Source organism: Lissotriton helveticus, chromosome 5_1 (genome assembly GCF_964261635.1).
Source record: "Lissotriton helveticus chromosome 5_1, aLisHel1.1, whole genome shotgun sequence".
Lineage (NCBI taxonomy): Eukaryota > Metazoa > Chordata > Amphibia > Caudata > Salamandridae > Lissotriton > Lissotriton helveticus.
In genome coordinates, this window is record NC_136065.1 from 1,401,556,830 (window position 1) to 1,401,576,624 (window position 19,795).

Below are 19,795 nucleotides of genomic sequence, written 5' to 3' on the forward strand. Positions count from 1 at the left end.
ATACATCATCAAAACACAGGGATTTACTCCCATTATTTCCACATTCCCAAAAAAGACTGCACTTGCAGGCCAATATTAGACCTCAGACCACTAAACCTGTACATTCAATACAACCACTTCCACATGGTCACTCTGCAACAGGTCCTCCCCCTGCTTCAACAAGGTGATTTCCTTGCCACTGTTGATCTCAAGGACGCCTATTTCCACATTCCTATTCACCCTGCTCACAGTAAATACCTACAGTTTGTTGTGGACGGACAACATTACCAGTTCTAGGTCCTACCATTCGGATTCGCAACAGCATCCAGAGTCTTTACAAAATGCCTCCGGTGGTAGCAGCCCACTTACGAAGACAACCCATTCATGTGTTTCCTTACCTAGACGACTGGCTTATAAAAGCCAAGTCACAAAACCAATGTGTACAAGACGCACACAACACAATAATGCTGCTGCACAACTTGGGATTCACAATAAACCTCACCAAGTCGCATTTACACCCATCCCACACCCAACAGTATCTAAGTACGACAATAGATACTTCGAAAGCCCTTGCATACCCCAACCCAACCAGGATAGCCAGTATGCAGGCCCTCTTAACAAAATTTCAGCCACAACACTCACTACCAGCTCGAGTGTTCATGCAGCTGATAGGGATGATGGCCTCTTGCATCTTAATCGTTTCTTACGCAATACTCCAGATGCGTCCATTACAGTAATGCCTAGCACAACAATGGAAACGGGCTCGGGTCAACTTTCAGATCTGATGTTGATAGACAGCTGCACATATCACTCTCTGCAAAAGGGGAACACTCAAAATCTTTCCAAAGGGCGGCCGTTCTTAGACCCGGTTCCACAGACAGTACTAACAGAGGACGCATCGCTCAGCGGCTGGGGTGCTCATCTCTTAAGGTATGTGGACCCCTCAACAAAGACTCTTCCATATCAATCACCTGGAGTTACTGGCCATATTTCTTGCCCTAAAGTCATTCCAGAAACATCTCATAGGCAAAGCTGTCCTCCGAACAGACATGGCAGCAATGTACTATATACAAAAACAGGGCGGAACACACTCTTTGCAGCTGTCACACCTAGCACAAAGCATTTGGAGATGGGCCATTCCTCAAAAGATATACCTCTTAGCAGAGCATCTACCCGGGATTCACAATCAAATTGCTGATCTGCTCAGTTGTCAACAATATATTCACAAATGGGAACTTCATCCACAAGTTCTTCATCCATTTTTTTCAAATGTGGGTCCACCTAGATCTGTTTGCCACACATCTAAACACAAAATGCCCAAACTTCGCCTCCAGGTATCCACACTCATTGTCCAAAGGCAATGCAATATGGATGAATTGGTCAAGCAGATTTGAGTATGCTTTTCCGCCTCTCCCACTCATTCCATTACTGGTGCGCAAACTCAAACAGTCTCTCATATAGATCCTAGACGCGCCAACATGGGCCCGACAGCCATTGTTCACAACACTACTGGAACTCTCTGTAGTCCCACACCAAAGGTTACACCTTTCCCCAAAGCTTCTCACTCAGCACCATGGAGAGATAAGACATCCAGAACCAGCGCAACTGAACCTAAAATCTGGCTCCTGAAATCATATTCTGATAGATACATCTGCCGTGTGGATTCCTCACCTTGTGAATATCCCCTTGCGTCAGCAACATTCGGAAATTCTTTTTGTAGCTTTGCGCCGACTTGGACGTCATGGAGACACGGCATCGCACGCGACTCCGCTGACGTCACTGACGCCTACAATAGGCCCACGCCGGCGTGATGACATCAGTTCCCTTTTTTCCGCGTCGTCGACGCTAACGGTTTTGGGATACTCAGTAGCTTTTAGTAACTCTGTTACTTTTTTCTTCGTTTTCTTTGTTCTCTTGCCTCTTTGTCTCCCTATAATGTCGACAAAGAAGACTGGATTTAAACCCTGCAGGGAGTGCGGGAAAATATTGTCCGTTACGGACCCACACCAGGACTGTATTTGGTGTTTAAGCTCCGACCACGACGTGGATGGATGTTCGTCGTGCCAAAAAATGAACCCAAAGGCCCTGCGAGAGAGGGAGACAGAACTTCTTGTAGCGAAGCTGAAAGCCGATAAAAGAAGGAAGACTTCAAGATCCCGCTCGAGGAAGTCGAGATCGAGGTCAAGATCAAGATCTCGAGAGGCATCGGCTTCGAAGTCCTCGTCGGATCATGCTTCGAGGTCGCATAAGAAGCACAAGAAAAGGAGGCATGAGTCTCGACGTCATTCGGTTGAGAAGTCGGGCTCGAAGTCGAGGTCGCCCAAGAAGGTTAGATCGAAGGTGATCCCACCGCAAGAGACTTCGGATCGAGAAGGCTAAGCCTCACCTTCGGAGTCACAAGTTCAATCTCCGACTCCAGTTTCCAATCCGACCCCGACGCCGTCTCCGACTCAAGAAGAGGTGGAGGAAGTTCCTAATGAGGAAGAAGAATCGGCGCCTATTGAAGAGCCGAATTCGAATCTGCCTCGAGATCAGCCTGAGGGTGATCATCCACCTTTTCCTGCACCAGGTCAGGATCCATCAGCGTTCCTGAACGCTATGTATGGGGTATTCTCGAGATCATGGTACCCCTCTGGTGCACCTTCGGGTCCCATGGGTCCAATGGCATTTAATTTGTGTGTTCCACACTCTTATACCCCGGCACCTTTCATGCCGTATATGCCAGCCCCGACTCCGCTGTGGCAGTACCCGGCTCCGCCGAGAGACACCGAGATTGACGCCAGCTCGGCCGAAGTCGACGACTCCGGTACCGGCGTCGCCCGCTCCAAGCAGATCTTTGGAGCATCCATCTAAGCCTTCAGATTCTGTACCGACGTCGGCTCAGGTGCCGTCTGAGTCGGTGGTGGATCCGACTGCGATCCGTGTAAAGGAGAGGTCCAGGAGGGAAGCTCAACGCCTCCTGGAGGAACGGAGGTATTAAGAGTCTCACCCAGACTTGGAGGAAGGTGAACTGGATGAGGATTGTTTCGAAGAGCTGGCTGATGCTAGTGGCCTTGATTTTTCCCCAGAGTGGGTGTTGCCATCAGGTCCGGATACGCCTTCAAAGGATGTCCAGCCATATCACGTGGTAATTGGGAAGGCAGCAGGACTTTTAGGTTTGACATTACCAACTGATGAGTTTAAGTCAAATCTGCTTACAGTGGTACTCCATTCATCAAGCTCAGATGTGGAACCGTTACTCCCATTTAATGAGGCATTAACTGAACCCATTATGGAGGTGTGGAAAAAGCCTCTTTCTGCTCCTGCTGTCTCAAAAAGTGTGGCGAGGAGATATAGGATGGCTCCCGAAGACCCTGCCTTTTCATCATCTCACCCTTCTCCTGAAAGCCTAGTGGTTCAGGCTGCGTGCTCTAAAAAGTCGGTTGGTGCTTTTCCCCAAGTGCCTGGTGACAAGGAGGCCAAGAAACAAGATTAAGTGGCCAAGAAAACTTTCTCCTCCGCAAGTATGGCATTAAAGTCAACGAATGCCACTTGTCTTATGGGGAGGTATGTGCACGCACTTATGGACTCAATGCGTTTGTTGATTCCTAAGGTTCCAGAGGACTGCAGGGGTGACTTTGAGGAGGTGTTATCTGATACTCAAGCGGCAGCTCGTCAAGTTATCCAGAGCGGTCTAGATACTGCAGATTCTGTGGCATGGATCATGGGCACTGCGGTTGCCACAAGAAGATCAGCTTGGCTGAAATCCTCGGATTTTTCTGCGAATGTGCAGTCTGCACTATTAGATTTACCTTTTGATGGAGTTGGACTCTTTGGCAAGAAGGCAGATACAGCCTTAGAGAGGTTTAAAGACAGCAGAGCAACTGCTAGATCTCTTGGTCTTCAAGTAAGAGGTTCAACGACCAGAAAGTTCAGAGGTTTTGGACGCTCTTCTTTTCGTACCTATAGGCAAGCCGCAACCAGTACCAGCAGCAACAACAGCAGCAGCAGCAAAATACCTTGTATAGGTCATACAGGGGAAAGCAAAGGGCACGTCCTCGAGGGCGTCAAGCCTCTTCCTCCTCCACCTCCTCCAACCCCCCAGCCACAGAAAAGCAGCCCTAGATCCGCCATTCAGGATCATGCGGGTCCGGTGGGGGGTCGGCTTACCCACTTTCTACGGGATTGGGAATCGGTTACATCAGATCTTTGGGTTCTCAATCTCGTAGAAAATGGGTATGCCCTTCCCTTTCGGGAATTCCCTCCCAATTACCCTCCTTGCCAAGGTTTTTGCACGGAGGAACATCTGTTGCTCCTTCAGGAGGAAGTTCAGACTCTATTAAGAAAGGGTGCGATAGAGGTGGTCCCAGAGCAGGAAAGGGGTCAGGGATGCTACTCCCGGTATTTCCTGATACCCAAGAAGGATGGCAGGCTTTGTCCAATCCTGGATCTCAGGATCTTGAATCTCTATCTGAAACAAGAGAAATTCAAGATGCTCACCCTTGCTCAGGTTCTTCAGGCACTGCTGGAAGAAGATTGGATGGTGTCGCTCGACTTGCAGGATGCGTACTTTCACATCCCCATCCTGAAGTCGCACAGGAAGTATCTCCGTTTTACGGTGGGATCGCAGCACTATCAGTTTGCGGTCCTTCCGTTTGGGCTTACTACTGCGCCTCGAGTCTTCACCAAGGTGATGGCAGTGGTGACGGCGCATCTCAGAAGGTCAGGGATTCCTGTATTCCCTTATTTGGACGACTGGCTGATCAAAGCAGAGTCGTCAGAGAGAGTGCTCCATCATCTCCGAGAGACAACCCAGTTGTTGTACAGGTTGGGTTTTTCGATAAATGTACCCAAGTCTCACCTGGTGCCCTCCCAGCGCAACCTGTTCATAGGTGCTGTACTGGACACAACTGTATGTTGTGCATTCCCTCCTCCTCAAAGGATTCGCGACTGGAAATGATTCCTTTATTTTACAATGGAGCGGTCTTTCAAGTCCTGATGGTCCTTCGCCTGCTCGGTCTGATGGCTTCATGCATTCTGTTGGTCAACCATGCACGCTGGCACATGAGGGCACTCTAGTGGTGCCTCCGCAGGCAGTGATATCAGCACAACGGAGATCTCAGGGAGTCCGTGAGGATCTCCAGAGAAGCTGCGGCGGATCTGTCTTGGTGGGGCGTGGAAGGCAACCTGTCTCAGGGGAAGCCTTTTCAGTTGCCTCCTCCGGTGGCCACAGTGATAACGGATGCATCCACTCTAGGATGGGGTGCTCATCTGGGGGATCTGGAGGTCAAGGGTCTTTGGTCTCCGGAGGAAAGGTTGCTTCACATCAACCTTCTGGAATTGCGGGCGATACGTTTGGCGCTCAAGGCCTTCCTCCCTTCGCGGTCGTTCGGTACAGGTCCTTACGGACAACACGACTGCGATGTGGTACATCAACAAACAGGGAGGAGTGGGGTCGCAGTGTCTCTGCAGAGAGGTTCTGCGTCTCTGGTCCTGGGTTCAGGACCATCAGATTTGTCTGATGGCAAATCATCTGGCCAGAGTTCTCTGCGTGCAGACAGTCTGTCGCCAGTTTTCGTCCGACCACGAGTGGAGGCTTTACCCGGAGGTGGTTCGTCACGTCTTTCGGACGTGGGGGACTCCTCAGGTGGATCTGTTCGCCACTCGCGAGAATGCTCACTGCCTGTCATTCTGCAGTCCCCAGTATCCGATGCAAGGAGACTTGGGGGACGTGTTTCAGTTAAGTTGGGGAAATCAACTCCTTTACGCGTTCCCTCCCATACCTTTGATTCCTCTGGTTCTGAGGAAGATTCGCCAAGACCGGGCCCAAGTCCTATTGGTCGCCCCGGACTGGCCAAGGAGGGTGTGGTATACAGATCTTCTCCACCTCTCCTCTCACCCGCCGCTCCGTCTCCCTCTCAGGGCAGACCTCCTCTCTCAGATGGAGGGGCAGGTTCTACACCCCCACCTCCAGACATTGCACCTTCATGCCTGGAGATTGAACGGGGCAACCTGAATTCCTTTTCTCTCCCGCCGGACGTGGTGGATGTCATCTTGTCGGCCAGGCGTGACTCCACTAAGTCCATCTATTCATATAGATGGTAAAAATTTGTCACTTGGTGTGGAGGAAAATCTATTGACCCTTTGAGAGCCCATTTGTCTGATGATCTCCAATTTGCCCTTTCTCTGGCACAGCAAGGGCTTGCTGTTGCCACTGTTAAGGGCTATCTTTCTGCGCTGTCGGCATTTCTCTGCTTGCCTGACCAGCCATCTCTTTTTAAATCTCCTGTGGTTTTAAGGTTTTTGAAGGGTCTCACAAATAAGTTCCCTCCTACTCCTTTTATTGTGCCTCAGTGGGACTTAAATCTTGTCTTGACCTTTTTGATGGGTGCTCCTTTTGAGCCTCTTCACAAATGTCCTTTGAGGCTTTTGACTCTTAAGACAGTCTTCCTCGTTGCAATTACCTCTGCCAGGAGGGTAAGTGAGCTTCAAGCTCTTTTTCTTGACCATTCATGCTGGTCGAATGGTTCTTAGGACCAGGGCTGCTTTTCTTCCAAAGGTGGTTACTCCTTTCCACCTTGGTCAATCCATTAACCTCCCTACCTTTTATCCTCCCCCACACCCTTCCAAGGAGGAGGAGAGGTTGCATCGTCTGGACCCCAAAAGGGCGGTGTCCTTTTACTTGGACAGATCTAAAGACTATCGTTTGGATGACCAGCTCTTCATTAGGTTTGCTGGCTGCAAAAGAGGAAGAGTGGTCCTTAAAATAACTTTGTCAAGGTGGATCGTCCTCTGTATAAAGATCTGCTACTCTTTGGCCGGTAAGGAACCACCAGAGGGTATAAGGGCTCATTCTACAAGAGCGAAGTCTTCAACCTCTGCATTGGCTAGAGGTGTAACTGTAGAGGATATTTGTAGGGCGGCAACGTGGTCTTCCCTCCACACTTTCGCGAAACATTACTGCTTGGATACCGAAGTGAGGAGGGACGGCCACTTTGCGCGCTCTGTCCTCCAGGATTTCCTGGTTTAGAAGAGTGGACGCCCTCCTCCTGGAGTGGGGACTGCTGTGGGACTCTATTCACAAGGTGAGGAATCCACACAGCATATGTATCTATCAGAAGAACAAGTTACTTACCTTCGGTAACGCTTTTTCTGGTAGATACAATACAATATCTCTGGCCACCTGTCAGTCCCTAGTAAATGGTACCCATGGCATGGTGACCAGAGCAGACCCCTAAGGGCTGCAGCACTTTTTGTGCCACCCTTAGAGGCCCTGTACCCTGATACCCGCACACTGCCTTTGCAGGCTGAGTGTCTAGGTACAAAACTAAACAAAGAGTCGACATGGCACACATCCCTGTGTCTAGTAATCAAAGGAAAGAGAGAGGAACCCGAGAGGCTACTTCATTTCCCCTGGGATATGATGAGTAAATAAAAAGAACTAGCTCTGTTAGTGTGCTATGTGCCTGTATGGGAAACCATTAGGTTTTATATGAAGGCCCTCACCCACCAACCTAGTTGGTGGCATGCTTCATCATCGGGCCCCACCCGAGATACCCAGTGCACCTCAGGTGTTTTGTGACGCCAGAACACTGCTGAGCGGGTTTTTTTGAGACGTCAGTGTGCTGTGCAGGTGTGTTGCGTGAGGTATTTAAAATGCTGTCCTTGGGGTCCCCGAAGGTTACTTTATTAGTGGGCCCCAGGCAGTAGTTAAAAACAAAGGCTTAGGAAAAGCATTGTGGTCTCTCACGTCCAGTGGGGTCGACTAGTTTCAGCCAGGCCTTTTCTTATACTGGCTTTCTTCAGGACCTATTATGTGTGGGGGTGTTACAGGGGCCTATATGGTTGTCAGTACCCTGTATGTGAAACACGCGCTAAGGTGCTGGTATATGTAAGAGGTATTTCCTCTCAGTTTGTACCTGTAGGGGATTAAAAGGAAGACAAACAGACAAACAGATGACACATAATGTTAAAAACACACCATTTTTCAACCACATACTTAAGTGGATCTGCGCCTGGTGCCTAGATGTGTGAACGAATAAGGCGACCGTGTTTGGCGCTTGTGGCGGAACGTGGCATTGGCCGGTGTCATTATTTATGCGGTATAGGTGCTAGTACCTAAATGCGGTAATTCATTGCGGTGAGAAAAAAAATTATTTATAGTTATAGTGCTTACTCCTATCTTCAAAGGACAAACTCCATGGACCTCTGCCAGAGGGCCGGGACCTTTTAGCACTCTAGAAATGTGGAGGAGAAGAAGAGGTAAAGTAATGTCTGAGACAGAGGCGGGACCTGACTCTTATAGCGTTAAGAGAAGGCACGCTCAGTTATGGCCAAAGGCAGCATGACTGGCGGCTGTACCGCGAGCGGGGGCCGGCCTCTTCACTTGCTTGGCATGGTCTGCAGATCCAAGAAAACACCTGTTAACCGGTCGCGAGCTCCGAGGGAAATGAGCTCTTGGAGTCTTAGCGTTTAAATACCCTTTTGTTGTCACAGGTGTTGCTCTTAACGGTCGGACGGGGTATGTGTGAGTAGCGTTCTCCTGGCGCTAGCGCTACTCACAGCGGGTGTGTCTTACTCTGAGCATCTGTGGAGGTAAACAGAGAAAAGGTACAAGTGCTCGTGCCCTTATGGATACTAACGATGTTCACCACAGTAAATGTACATTTATGAAAAACGCTAAGGGACCGTAATGAGAGGTGGCCCTTGTTTTAAAGCACATGGTCTTTTGTGCAAAAGGGAAAATGTGAGGCTCACTGTGAAGGTTGGGCGGGGTCTGTGTGAATAGTGTTCACGTGCAGCGTTCTCCCGGTGCTAGCGCTACTCACAGCGTGAGTGTCTTCCTCTGAACATCTGTGGAGGTAGACAAAGAAAAGGTACAAGCGCTCGTGACCTAATGGATACTAGCGATATTTACTAAAGTGAATGTACATTAATCGAAACACTAAGGGGCCGTAATGAGAGGTTTGTAGAAAGAATGTGGCCCATGTCTTCAAAGCACATGGTCTTGAGTGCCAAAGGGAAAATGTGAGGCGCGCTGTCTGCGGAGGCGGACAGAGGACAAAGGGCATGTGCTCGTGTCCCACGGTTTTGTGACCAGTGTCCGCATAATGGTTAGTGCTAAAACACTCCAGTGTACTCTCAGCATGTCGACTGCCTAAAAAGGTGTGTGGCAGGGATGTGGGCCCCTTCGTGATGGTAGGGAAGGCTAAGCTGTAGTATGGCCTAGGTACAGAGATGTGTGTGTACTTGTTTGGTCGGGTATTGCTCTGTTCGCGCTGGGGGGACGGCATCATGCGGCTCCACCCACGCGTTGTCCACGTACGTGACATCAGCGAAGTCACATAAGTCCCACCCCGGCGCACCTATGTCAGTTTTTTCCTTTTCTGCGTGCAACTCTGATCCGTATCGTGCTCCGGGCTGTTCAGGACTTTCCCTTTCGCTTATTGTGTGTCTGTGGGAACAGAGTGCGAATGCCTTCGGGCTTTGACGTGCTTGTCTTGTGCACGCCAGATGAATGCAACGGATCCTCACCCCATCTGCATGTGGTGTTTGGGAGAACACCACGACTCCACTCATGGTGAGGCGTGCCAGCAGATGAAACCGAAGTCCCGGCGGGAGCGCCGGATGGAACTTCACTCATCTCGCATGTCCAGGTCGGCGTCACCACGCCCGGCCCCTGCGGAGGGTTTGGGAACCTCCGTCTTCGACATCGTCCTTCTCCCAGGCCGCAAGAGTGTCCCTCACCTGTCGGTTAGTGTTGCAGTTTGTCCCCGAGGGCTGGTTCCTGGCCTGTTGGAAGCGCGGGCTCTCTGCGGGTGGTGCGGCTCCGCGTGTTGTCCCCCTATCTGCCGTTTCCTGGTGTGAGGGCGACTAGAGCCCAGATGGAGACATATGCGGCGGCTTTGCAGGCCTCGCAGGCCAGGGGGCCCCTCCGCAGCAGCTCCGGCGCCGACTGGTTCGGATCCAGGTTTGGAGGATGTGGTGCTGTTGGGGTACGCCCTTCGGGGGTCCCGCCTTCGGACCTCTGCTTTGCCGCAAATTCCCGCGGGAGTCCCTGTGGTGTTGTGGGAGGTCGCCGGGACTCTGGTCGCACCCCTGATGCCCTCTCGGTCCTCGGGACAGGCGATGGCCTCATTCGAAGCAGAGGGGACGCTGCTTAGGAGCCGGCAGCTGCTGGCCTCGGTGGCGCCACCGGGGCTAGCGGAGGGCCCTTCTCGTCTAGTCACGGGCAGAGGTTGGCAGGGGGCACCTCGTCCTTTCCTGGCTCCCTCTCGCCCCTCCACGCAGGCGGCTGCCTCGTCGGAGGTCAGATCGATGCCATTCCGGTGCAGTTTCCTCGCCCCCCCAGCTCCGGCCCAGCCTCGGTCTCCTGTGCCAAGCGCTGTGGCGGATGTCGTTCCGGTGTCTCCCCTGGCGTCGGACGACTATATCCTGCCTCAGATTGCGGACTCTACGGCGCCAGGCCGACGTCGGGTCGTTGACTCGTCCTCGGACGCCTCTTCTCCAGAGGTTCGACTCTTGCTGGTGTCATCCTCGCCGGAGACGGGCCGACACGTCGTGGCTTTTTCCCCGCCGTCATCTACGGACGGCTCCTCGCCGGAGGCGCCGCAGGTCCCCCACTCCTCTGTCCCTCTTCCTCCTGTCCGGACCTGGCCCTTCGTTCATCCGGTTAGCTTGGGGGACGGCCGCCTTAGCTCGCAGCCGTCGTCTACTGTGGAGCTGCTTTCCCCACCGCGGGGCCCTACAGAGGCGGGTGCGGCCTTCACTCACGCTGTTTCCACGGCTGTGGGAATTTTGCGCATGGGTGATCCAGCTGCCCATTTCCCCGCGGATCATCTTCTGGAGGTTCTACTTCAGGGCTCTGGTGGTAGGGAGGTGCTGCTTCCCTTAGAGGGTTCGCTCCATTCTACTCTTTTCGGGACTTAAGGCTGTCCCGCCACTGGGGACCCTGTGCCCCAACACCTTCTGCACAGCCACCATCCGGCGCCGCGTGATCCGGTGTGTCTTTACCTCCACCCCTCGCCCTGGTGCCCTCTTTTGAAGAATGCATTTCCCTCCCCGCCGCCACTGTTGTCCCCCCCCCCGTCATGGGAGGCCCGCTGGATGGACTCTTTGGGGCGCAATATGTTCGCCTCGACCAGTGCTGCTCTGCGTGCCCATAACACTCTGTGTGTTCTGGCTAGGGCAACGTCTTGCTTGTGGGACTCTGAGGAGTCCCTTGGGTCTGCCGCTTCTCATGAGGGTGCCTGTGTTGATTTGAGACACCATGTGTTGGATGGCCGGGAGCTGGCGGCGTTTAGTCTTCGCTCTGGACATCTCGGAGGTGTTAGATTGTGCCATGGATTCTTCTGTTGCACTTCGTCGCCATGCCTGGCTTCGGGACAGTGTGTTCCCGGAGAACATTCGGGAACGGCTGGTGGACCTTCCTTTTGATGGCGCTCTTTTGTTCCATGCCCCTGTGGACTCCGCCATTAAGACGTTCTTGACGGGGCTTCGGCCTCCTCCTCCTTCTCCCCTTAAGTGACCAGTAAGTTGATCTGCTTTTTGGGAGGTGTTGTTCCGGTGGGGCGGGTCGCCCCAGTTGTGTGATCTGTGTGCTTCATGTACATTAGAGTTCTCCTTGTTGGGACTGTGGTTCCGCTAGCTGCTGGCCAGCCCTTCTTGACTGTGTGTTTTTGCTTTGGGTTTCTACACTATTTTTTTCTACCTTCTATTTTTCTCTTTTCTCTATTTTTCTCTTTGGCTGCTTTACAAGCCTTGACAAGCCTTATGCGTTTTTTCCGCAGGTCTTTTCTGTTGTCCTTTGCTGAGAAAGTTTTTTCCTAAGGGGTTGGGGTTCTGGCCCCTATGCTTCTCTGTAGCCTCTGGGTTGGGGTCTTTTGGCCGGGCCTCTGCCCTTGTTCGATATGGGGGATGTCACATTCTGTGCTGGGGCTGTTCTGGGGTTTGTTGTTCCTTGTTTGTTCCGGACTGGTTCCCCATCATTGCTTTTTCATATGTTCTTTGTCTCTAGGGGGGGCTATTTCCGTACTGGCAGGGTTGCTGATCAGGGCGGTGCTCTGTTCTTTATTTATTTTTTTCTGCCCTTACGTGCAGCAGTGTCTGGCACTGCCCCTTATGGTGTTGTTCCTCATCATTCCTTTTCTATGTATCTGCTCTTTCGCACACTGTTCCTATACAGTCACAGTTTTGTCTGATGGCTCTGCGTTGTGGCGCGGAAAAGTTCTCAGAAGAAAACTGACGTAGGCGAGCCGGGGTGGGACTTAAGTGACCTCGCTGACGTCATGTACGCGGACAACGCCTGGGCGGAGTCGCGTGATGCCATCCCCCCGCGCGCAGGGATGCTGCGGCAAAACGTTTTCTGGATCCAGTCTCACACCTGGGTATAATTCTACGTTAAGGAATCTGCGGCTAGAATCGTCTCTACCAGAAACATCGTTACCAAAAGGTAAGTAACTCGTACAACAATGGAGTCGATGACCATGCGCAGTACCAACAAGAGGACTAGTCACACTACCTTGTGACTTGAAAGACTTATTCGAAGAAAAACTAGCACACATCCGGGTCCAGCATTATATGACAGTAGTATGCACAGCATGTGAATCTACAGCACTACATGCCACAAACTGATGCATACAGGGTAAGTAAAATTTTCTTTAAGCTTTTGCACCTTGATGGAATGGATACTGTGAGTGATATGCGGATTGGGTAGTATTGGCTTGAAAGTTTAAGGGGGGTGGGGTGGGGACAGGACTATCCTTCACTCCTCCTGAGTACACACAACTTATTCTTACCTTGATAATGTATTTATAGCGTCCTTAAGATTTCCTCTGGCCAGGTACTGACTTTATTTCAGGGTAGTCAGTTAAGGTGTTTGCCTTGTTTAACTGTTCTACCTAATTGAGTTGAATGTTAGTCTTGGTGGAATTTTTTTGAGAAATAACCCTTACAAATTACATATTTTTTCTATTGTCAGTCTGCTTAATACGCAATAAAGAAAGGCAAGATTGCTTTAGATTTTTCCATATAAGTAACAATATTGTTTTATATTCCATTTTCTGTAGCTCCTCCATTAGTGAACATGATAAGTCAAGTATTTCCTTTTGGCATAGTTGGGATGGCAAATAAATCTGATTGCCTGCAGAAGGGTGAAACAGTCAAATTCCAGCTTGGTGTTTTTGGACAGAACAAACAAACCATGGCTTGTAATATTGAACCCCTTCGCAGAGGTACCGTGGAATGTGTTAAAGATCAGGTAATGTTTTCTATAGTTCATGTTAAATGCTTCTTAAAATACATAATGAAGGTTTTAGTTTTTAAAAAAAATTTGTTTACGCTCACATGTGTATGTGGATATGTAGGTTTTTATTTTCTGTTCTGTTATTGCCTGCATCGCCTCCTCTTATAAAGTTGTGTTGGTCTCATAGCTGGTCATCCCTGGACTGCATAATTTTAGGATTGAGTGGTATCTAATTATACTTAATTCATCCAATATGGATGTCCACCTCTTCCTTTACCACATCTGATTCCCTCAATTGCTACAAAAAAAATTGAAGTAGGTGAGCAAATTGATTGTTGTTTTTTCCTCCTATGTTGGAATCGCATATGTTTGTGGTAGTACTTTATATTAAAAAAAAACATTGCAGTAACGTAGTGGATGTAGCCGTACCACCTAGTTGTTCCAGTGTTTTACTTTTCTAGTTAAGTGGCTAGACTTCACTCCATCACATGGGGGCTTTTTCAGCAACTAACCCTACAGATGTGTTTGTCCGCATTAAAGAAATGAGTATTGCAGCAATTCATGCCGAGTGTCCAGTGATTCTTATTTTTGTTTGAGTGGATTCTTATCATTTGTTTGAGGAATCAAGACTTAGTACCACACTGCAGAAGACGTGTCTCACATAGACTAAAGGACAGACCAAGCTGAAGGTGCACTGCCTAAATGAAGGATCATTGCTGTGATTATCAATCGAGGGCATTTCAAATCCAGACTTCATGCTTTCCTTCTTTCTACAATAGAAATAAAGAGCAGTAAACTGTTTGATCAAAGGGAGAAAGGCTGTCCTAAACCAGATAATTCTTGAAGCATCATTTCAGTCACCCTAGATACTTAATCTGTTTGATCCTTCCCACTTTATACAGTCTCATAAATGATAAGTTCATGGTTGACATTAGCCATTCAAACTATTTTTCAAGCTACTAACTTATACAATGCAGTCATCAATGAGTTTGTAGATGGGTTCCTGGACTGTGCCTTTGTCTGTTTAGGTGTGAGGCCATTTCTTGTGGTCCTTGGGTTTATTGCTAGTATCTTTGTAGGTACTGTTGGGTCTGTACCATATATTTTTGATCACTTGCTGTTTACTTTTTTGCCATCTAGTGTTGGGTTCAGAATACTGCAAATAGTTTTTCATTGAATTTTCTTAAGTGTGGGGTGAGAAAGTGCTCTCTTTCTGCATGGTTGCCCCCACTTTTTGTTGAATTGCTGATGTACTTTGAGTGTGCCCTGGGCTCCTGCTAATCACGTACCCAGGGCCTATGTTCTTTCCCGAAAACTGCATTGAAGTCTAAACCCAATTGGCATCTCTGGCCACAGGTCAGCCCCTAGTAAATGGTATCACAGGTACCCAGGGCACTGTGACCAAAGAAGGCCTCGAAGGGCTGCAGCACTTATTGTGCCACCCTTAGAGGTCCTGTACCCTTACACACACACACACACACACACACACTGCCTTTGTAGGCTGCGTGTTTTGGTGCAGCACAAAGTGACGAATCGACATGGCACACATCTTTGTGCCATGCCTACAACCCACTGGCCTGGCATACATCCGTCACTCTTATAGCTGGGTGTACTATACCAGTGGTGAGGGTACAGGTGCATGAGCCATGTACCCCTACATTGTGTAAGTCCATTCTTAGACATTGTAAGTGCAGTGCTGCCAGTAAGAGTATATGGTGCTGTGAGTTTATCATTACGAACTCCACAGCACCATAATGGCTACACTGAAAACTGAAAAGTTTGGTATCAAACTTCTCGGCACATTAAACCCATACTGATGCCAGTGTGGGAGTTAATGAAAAATGCAGGCAGAGGGCATCTTAGAGATGCCACCTGAAAACGAACCTACCACTAGTGTCCAGGCTGAGTGGCAGCTTTCAGCTGCCACCACCAGACATGTTCCTTGACCCCTTGGTCGAGAGCCTGCTGCTTTCTGGGGCCTGAAACAATGCACATCCTGGGACGAGGTGCCAAGCCTCCTCCCTCAGGATGGGCAGGGTTCACGAAGGGGAAGCTTCAAAAGCTTGCCGCCTTTGTGAGCTTCCCCAGTCCACTTGCTGCTCTCAGCAACTGGTCCCCACTGGCTCTGACCCCCACTTTGGGCGGGAGCACCAGCGGGAAAAACAAGTGAGGAAGAGAGGTGTGCCCACCTCTGCCAGCTCTACCCCTCAGGTGGAGGAGGCGAGGAGAAGCACATCTCTCAGTCCACGCCATCTTTAAGATGGGGGGGACTCGGCTAACCAGGGACAGGCTCATGCCCCCCTCCCACTGGAGAGTGGCGTAATAGGGGGTGTACCCACCCCAGGGAAAGTACCCATTGGTCCCTGCCTTTTACCCACCCATAACGCCCCTAAATCTAGTATCTAAGGGCACCCCTGAACCTTGCTTCCTCAGACCAGAACTTACAACCAGGAGGACTGAACAGCCGTGCAGCAGCTAACGAGAGGAAGACGCCTACTACCGGCCTGTCTCCCCCTCGAACTTGCTCCTGCGAAATCCTGGTGTGTCCTGCAGCCAATAACCTTGAAAACCCAGAGGACCTGTCTGCCTTCAACTAAAAAGACTGTCTCCCGTGAACACCGGATTTGTTAATCTGCAACCTCTGGCCCCGGCCAGACACCGCGGATCCGCCCCACTGTGCACCCGCCGTCCACGGCCCAAGCCTGAGTGGGCAAACATCACAAGGAGGTCACCCCGGCGATCCTGACCGAGATCCGGTGAACCCTGACCTTCCTCCGGTGAACCCTGACCTTCCTCCAGCCGACGCCTGCAGCCAATATCCAGAAGGTCCCCCTAACAGCGACTAGGAGCTGGTAGGAAGATCGGACCCCAAAAGGCACCCCTGCACCCAACGCCCCACGGTCTTGTGTGCCCAAACCAACCGTGTCTGACCAACCCCTAACTTCCCAAATTACCTCTCGAAGTGGTGGTGGCACCCAGAAGACCTTCGTCCCCGAGCCTGCTGTGCCTTTGCAATCAGGAGGTTCACTACTGAAACCAACTGGGTGCCTGAAGTCGAAACAGCAACCTGCACCCGGCCACCCTGGTGCCGCTGAGGGTGCACCTTTGGTGCTGGCTCAAACCCCCATTTGCCCTGAGCTTAAGTCCAAGAGCTTTGCTCCCACAACCCAGAGGCCTGCTAGTCAGCAGCCTAGCAGGCCTCTGGGTTGTGGGAGCAAAGCTCTTGGACTTAAGCTCAGGGCAAATGGGGGTTTGAGCCAGCACCAAGTTGTTATCCAAAGGAGGATAGGTGGCAACCGGAGGCCCACCTACCCTCCTTTGGATAACAACTTGGGCCTCACACTCTGCACCCTGCTGACCTTGTGCAGCTGAGTGTGTAACAAGAGTCTATCCTTGACACTGGGGGACCCCTGAGTTGAAACCCAGAACACCAACTCCCACAACAAAGTACTTACCTGTTAACCGATAACACTATGTTCAAGGCATATGAGCTGCAGATTGCACACTATGCATAGATGGCCACCTAGTGTTGGGCCCGGATGTTTGCAGTTTGTTTTTCTTGTAGAAAGTCTTTGGAAGTCACGAGATAGGTGACTCCTCCTTTGGATGATAGTGCGCATGGGCATCGGCTCCATCCCCAGATTGTTTTTTTCTGCCACCGGGCTCGGATGTGGTTCCAGCGCTCCTTGTTGGAACCAATTACCGTTGGCGCGCAATCCTCACCGGCTTCAAGAAACTACTCTCGAAAGCGTTTTCCAGTCGACACTACTCTTCAAGACCAAGAACGTCGATTCCAGTCGTCGACTACGGCCTTCGGGCCCAACTAGGCCTCGACTCCAGCTAATGGAAAGGACGCCATTTAAAAAGTGTCCTCAATGTGGGTCGAAGTTTCCCCACACCGACCTCCATGAGGTCTGTAACCTCTGCCTCTCCCTGGAGCACGAGGCCAAGGACTGTTCAGCCTGTGCCTCCTTCCGCTCCAAAACGACTATCTGAGACCGGAGAGCCAGAAGAACAATGGCTCGATCTTCAGCATTAATTCCGGACGACATCTTCCAGGAAGGCGTCGACGTCCCAGAACAGCACGACGTCGACGGCAAAGGCAGAAGATTCTGATGTCGAGGACGTGACTCCAGCGCAGTGGGTCGTAAGTAAGACCGTCGACCCGACCCTCCCTCGACACACACAAAAAAGGCTACGGTCACACCCTCGGGCTCTGGTGCACACCGAGACACTACTTCAACAGCCTCACCATTCGGGCTCGGCCAAGAAGTCAATAAAGCCTTCGGGCGACTTGGGCTCGAGTCGACCCCCACTCGGTGCCAGCCCACACTGCCATGCACGTCTAAGTACACACGGCCGGTGCAGTGAAACTGCGAATGGCTCATTAAATCAGTTATGGTTCCTTTGATCACTACGATGAAAGCAATAATACCGCCACCCCAAGCGGCTCCACAACCCTAGGAGCAACGCACTCCCAATCTTGAGCCCAACTACCAAGGAGGACTCACTCGTGAGTTTACGGCTAATTTAAGCCCTACTCCGTTCACGACAAGGCACCCCAAAACCCGGGCACCTTGCTTATCCATAACAGCGCCTGACCCAGACCCTCAAGAGATTTGGCAGGCGTTTGTAATGAAAACAGGCAATGATTAATAAAGTCCTGATGATGATCCTGGTTCATTAGGAGCCAGGGGATCGAAACGTTGATGCTTAAACAGTTTTGCAGGAAATTCAATTGTATATTCTGTAAATACTGTCGAAACTTGCTTAAATTGAGTTATAATTTGCAAGCGACAGTTGGCTCCAAAATTTTTTGCCTGTAAACTCTCCTCCCTGGACTTATCTACTTTTCTCACTGTTTTCTGACTTTGGGATAGGTACAAGACTGTGCCCTATCTAAATGTTTGTATGTGACCTCCCCCAGGTCAACTGAATTCTCCTTGATCTTAAATTAAATATTTCCTCAACCGGCTGGGTGTAGGAAACTTGATTATAGTACTGATTGTGGTCTATAATTTTATTTTTTATTCAATCGAATTTTCCTTAGGACCCTTGTTCTCTTAATAGCCCACACTCACCGGCACCGAAGAAACCATCTAGTACTGCACCGAAGACAACGGCGCCGAAACACTCAGTTCCTTCTGCACCCAAAACAACTTCGGAGCCACACAAAACTTCCGGCCCCAAGAAGGCATCGGAGCCGAAGCACACGCCGGAGCCGAAAAAAGTATCGGTCTCGAAAAATCCCTCGGAACCGAAAAAGACTTCCGAACCGAAAAAGACCCCGGCTTCCCCCATTAAAGACAAAAGGTCGAAAGAAACCGCTTCGGCGCCAAAACAAGCTTCCACGCCAAAAGGTCACACTCCTGAAAGAGTCTTGTTTACTCCAGACCCAAGGCAAAAGACTCCCATAAAAGATCCTAAGACTGGTCGATTGACATTATCAAAGAAACTACCATCAGAGGCACCAGCTCCTGCTCCAAAAAAGGACATTGCTACCTCACCTATGCATATGCCTTCCCGCCTCCTGCACCCAATCCCTCCCCCCATATTTCACCACATCGCTCCCCTACACCATCTAGCACACATGATGATAATGGGGACGACATATCAGATACAGGGGTTAACCCAGAGGAGCCATATCACCCAACCTCGCCAGACCCATGGGACAACTATAATACACCAAACGTCCCAAATGTACCCCAAGATGACATATACCCCTCTAGGCCTTCACCGCCAGAAGACACTATGGGGGTTTAACCAGTTACTGATTAGAGCAGCACAATACCACAGGGTAGACATGCACTCAGATGCAGTAGAGGAGGACTTCCTGCTAGATACATCTGACGCTGCACAAAGGTCCTCAGCAACTTTGCCAAAGCTCAAAGGTGTGGTTAAACATGCCTCTGAGGTCTTTAAAGACCCAGTCAGAACTCTGGTCATAAACCCAGGAGTTGAGAAAAAGTATAAAGCTGCACCATCTGACCCAGCATATATAAAGGGACCAGTTCCCCTAGACTCTCTAGTCGTGTCTAACGCACGTAAAAGAGCTAACTCTCAAACATCAGGCGAAGCTCCCCCACCAGACAAGGAATCTAAACTCCTTGACGCGTCCGGGAAAAGAACTGCCTTACAAGCAGCAAATATATGGCGCATTGCCAACACACAAGCCTTACTAACACGCTACGATAGGGCACATTATGATGAGCTCGAAGACATAATGCAACATCCCCTGATCAATTTTAGGATAGAGCTAGTGAGCTAATTCAAGAAGGAAAAATTATCACTAACACATCTATCCGCTGTGCACTAGATGCAGCAGACACAGCCTCTAGAGCCATCAATACTAGCGTCCTGCTGCGCAGGCATGCTTGGCTACGTATATCTGGCTTCTGAGAAAAGAACTGCCTTACAAGCAGCAAACATGTGGGGCATTGCCAACACACAAGCCCTAATAACATGCTAGGATAGGGCACATTATGATGAGCTCGAAGACATAATGCAACATCCCCTGATCAATTTTAGGATAGAGCTAGTGAGCTAATTCAAGAAGGAAAAATTATCACTAACACATCTATCCGCTGTGCACTA

At 50.3% G+C, this 19,795-nt stretch overlaps 1 protein-coding gene across 9 annotated transcripts in view; it reads left to right on the plus strand.

Moving 5' to 3' along the window:
- CSDE1 (cold shock domain containing E1) overlaps positions 1–19,795 on the plus strand; it is a 1,051,746-nt gene that overhangs the window by 897,537 nt on the left and 134,414 nt on the right. For all 9 annotated transcript variants that reach the window (XR_013594894.1, XM_078644375.1, XM_078644374.1 and 6 more), the window contains one exon: positions 13,026–13,216. Coding sequence is in view for 8 of the 9 variants with exons in the window: in XM_078644375.1 (XP_078500501.1) it covers positions 13,026–13,216 (191 nt within the window). In the remaining variant the exon portion in view is untranslated. The remainder of the gene's footprint in view (positions 1–13,025; positions 13,217–19,795) is intronic.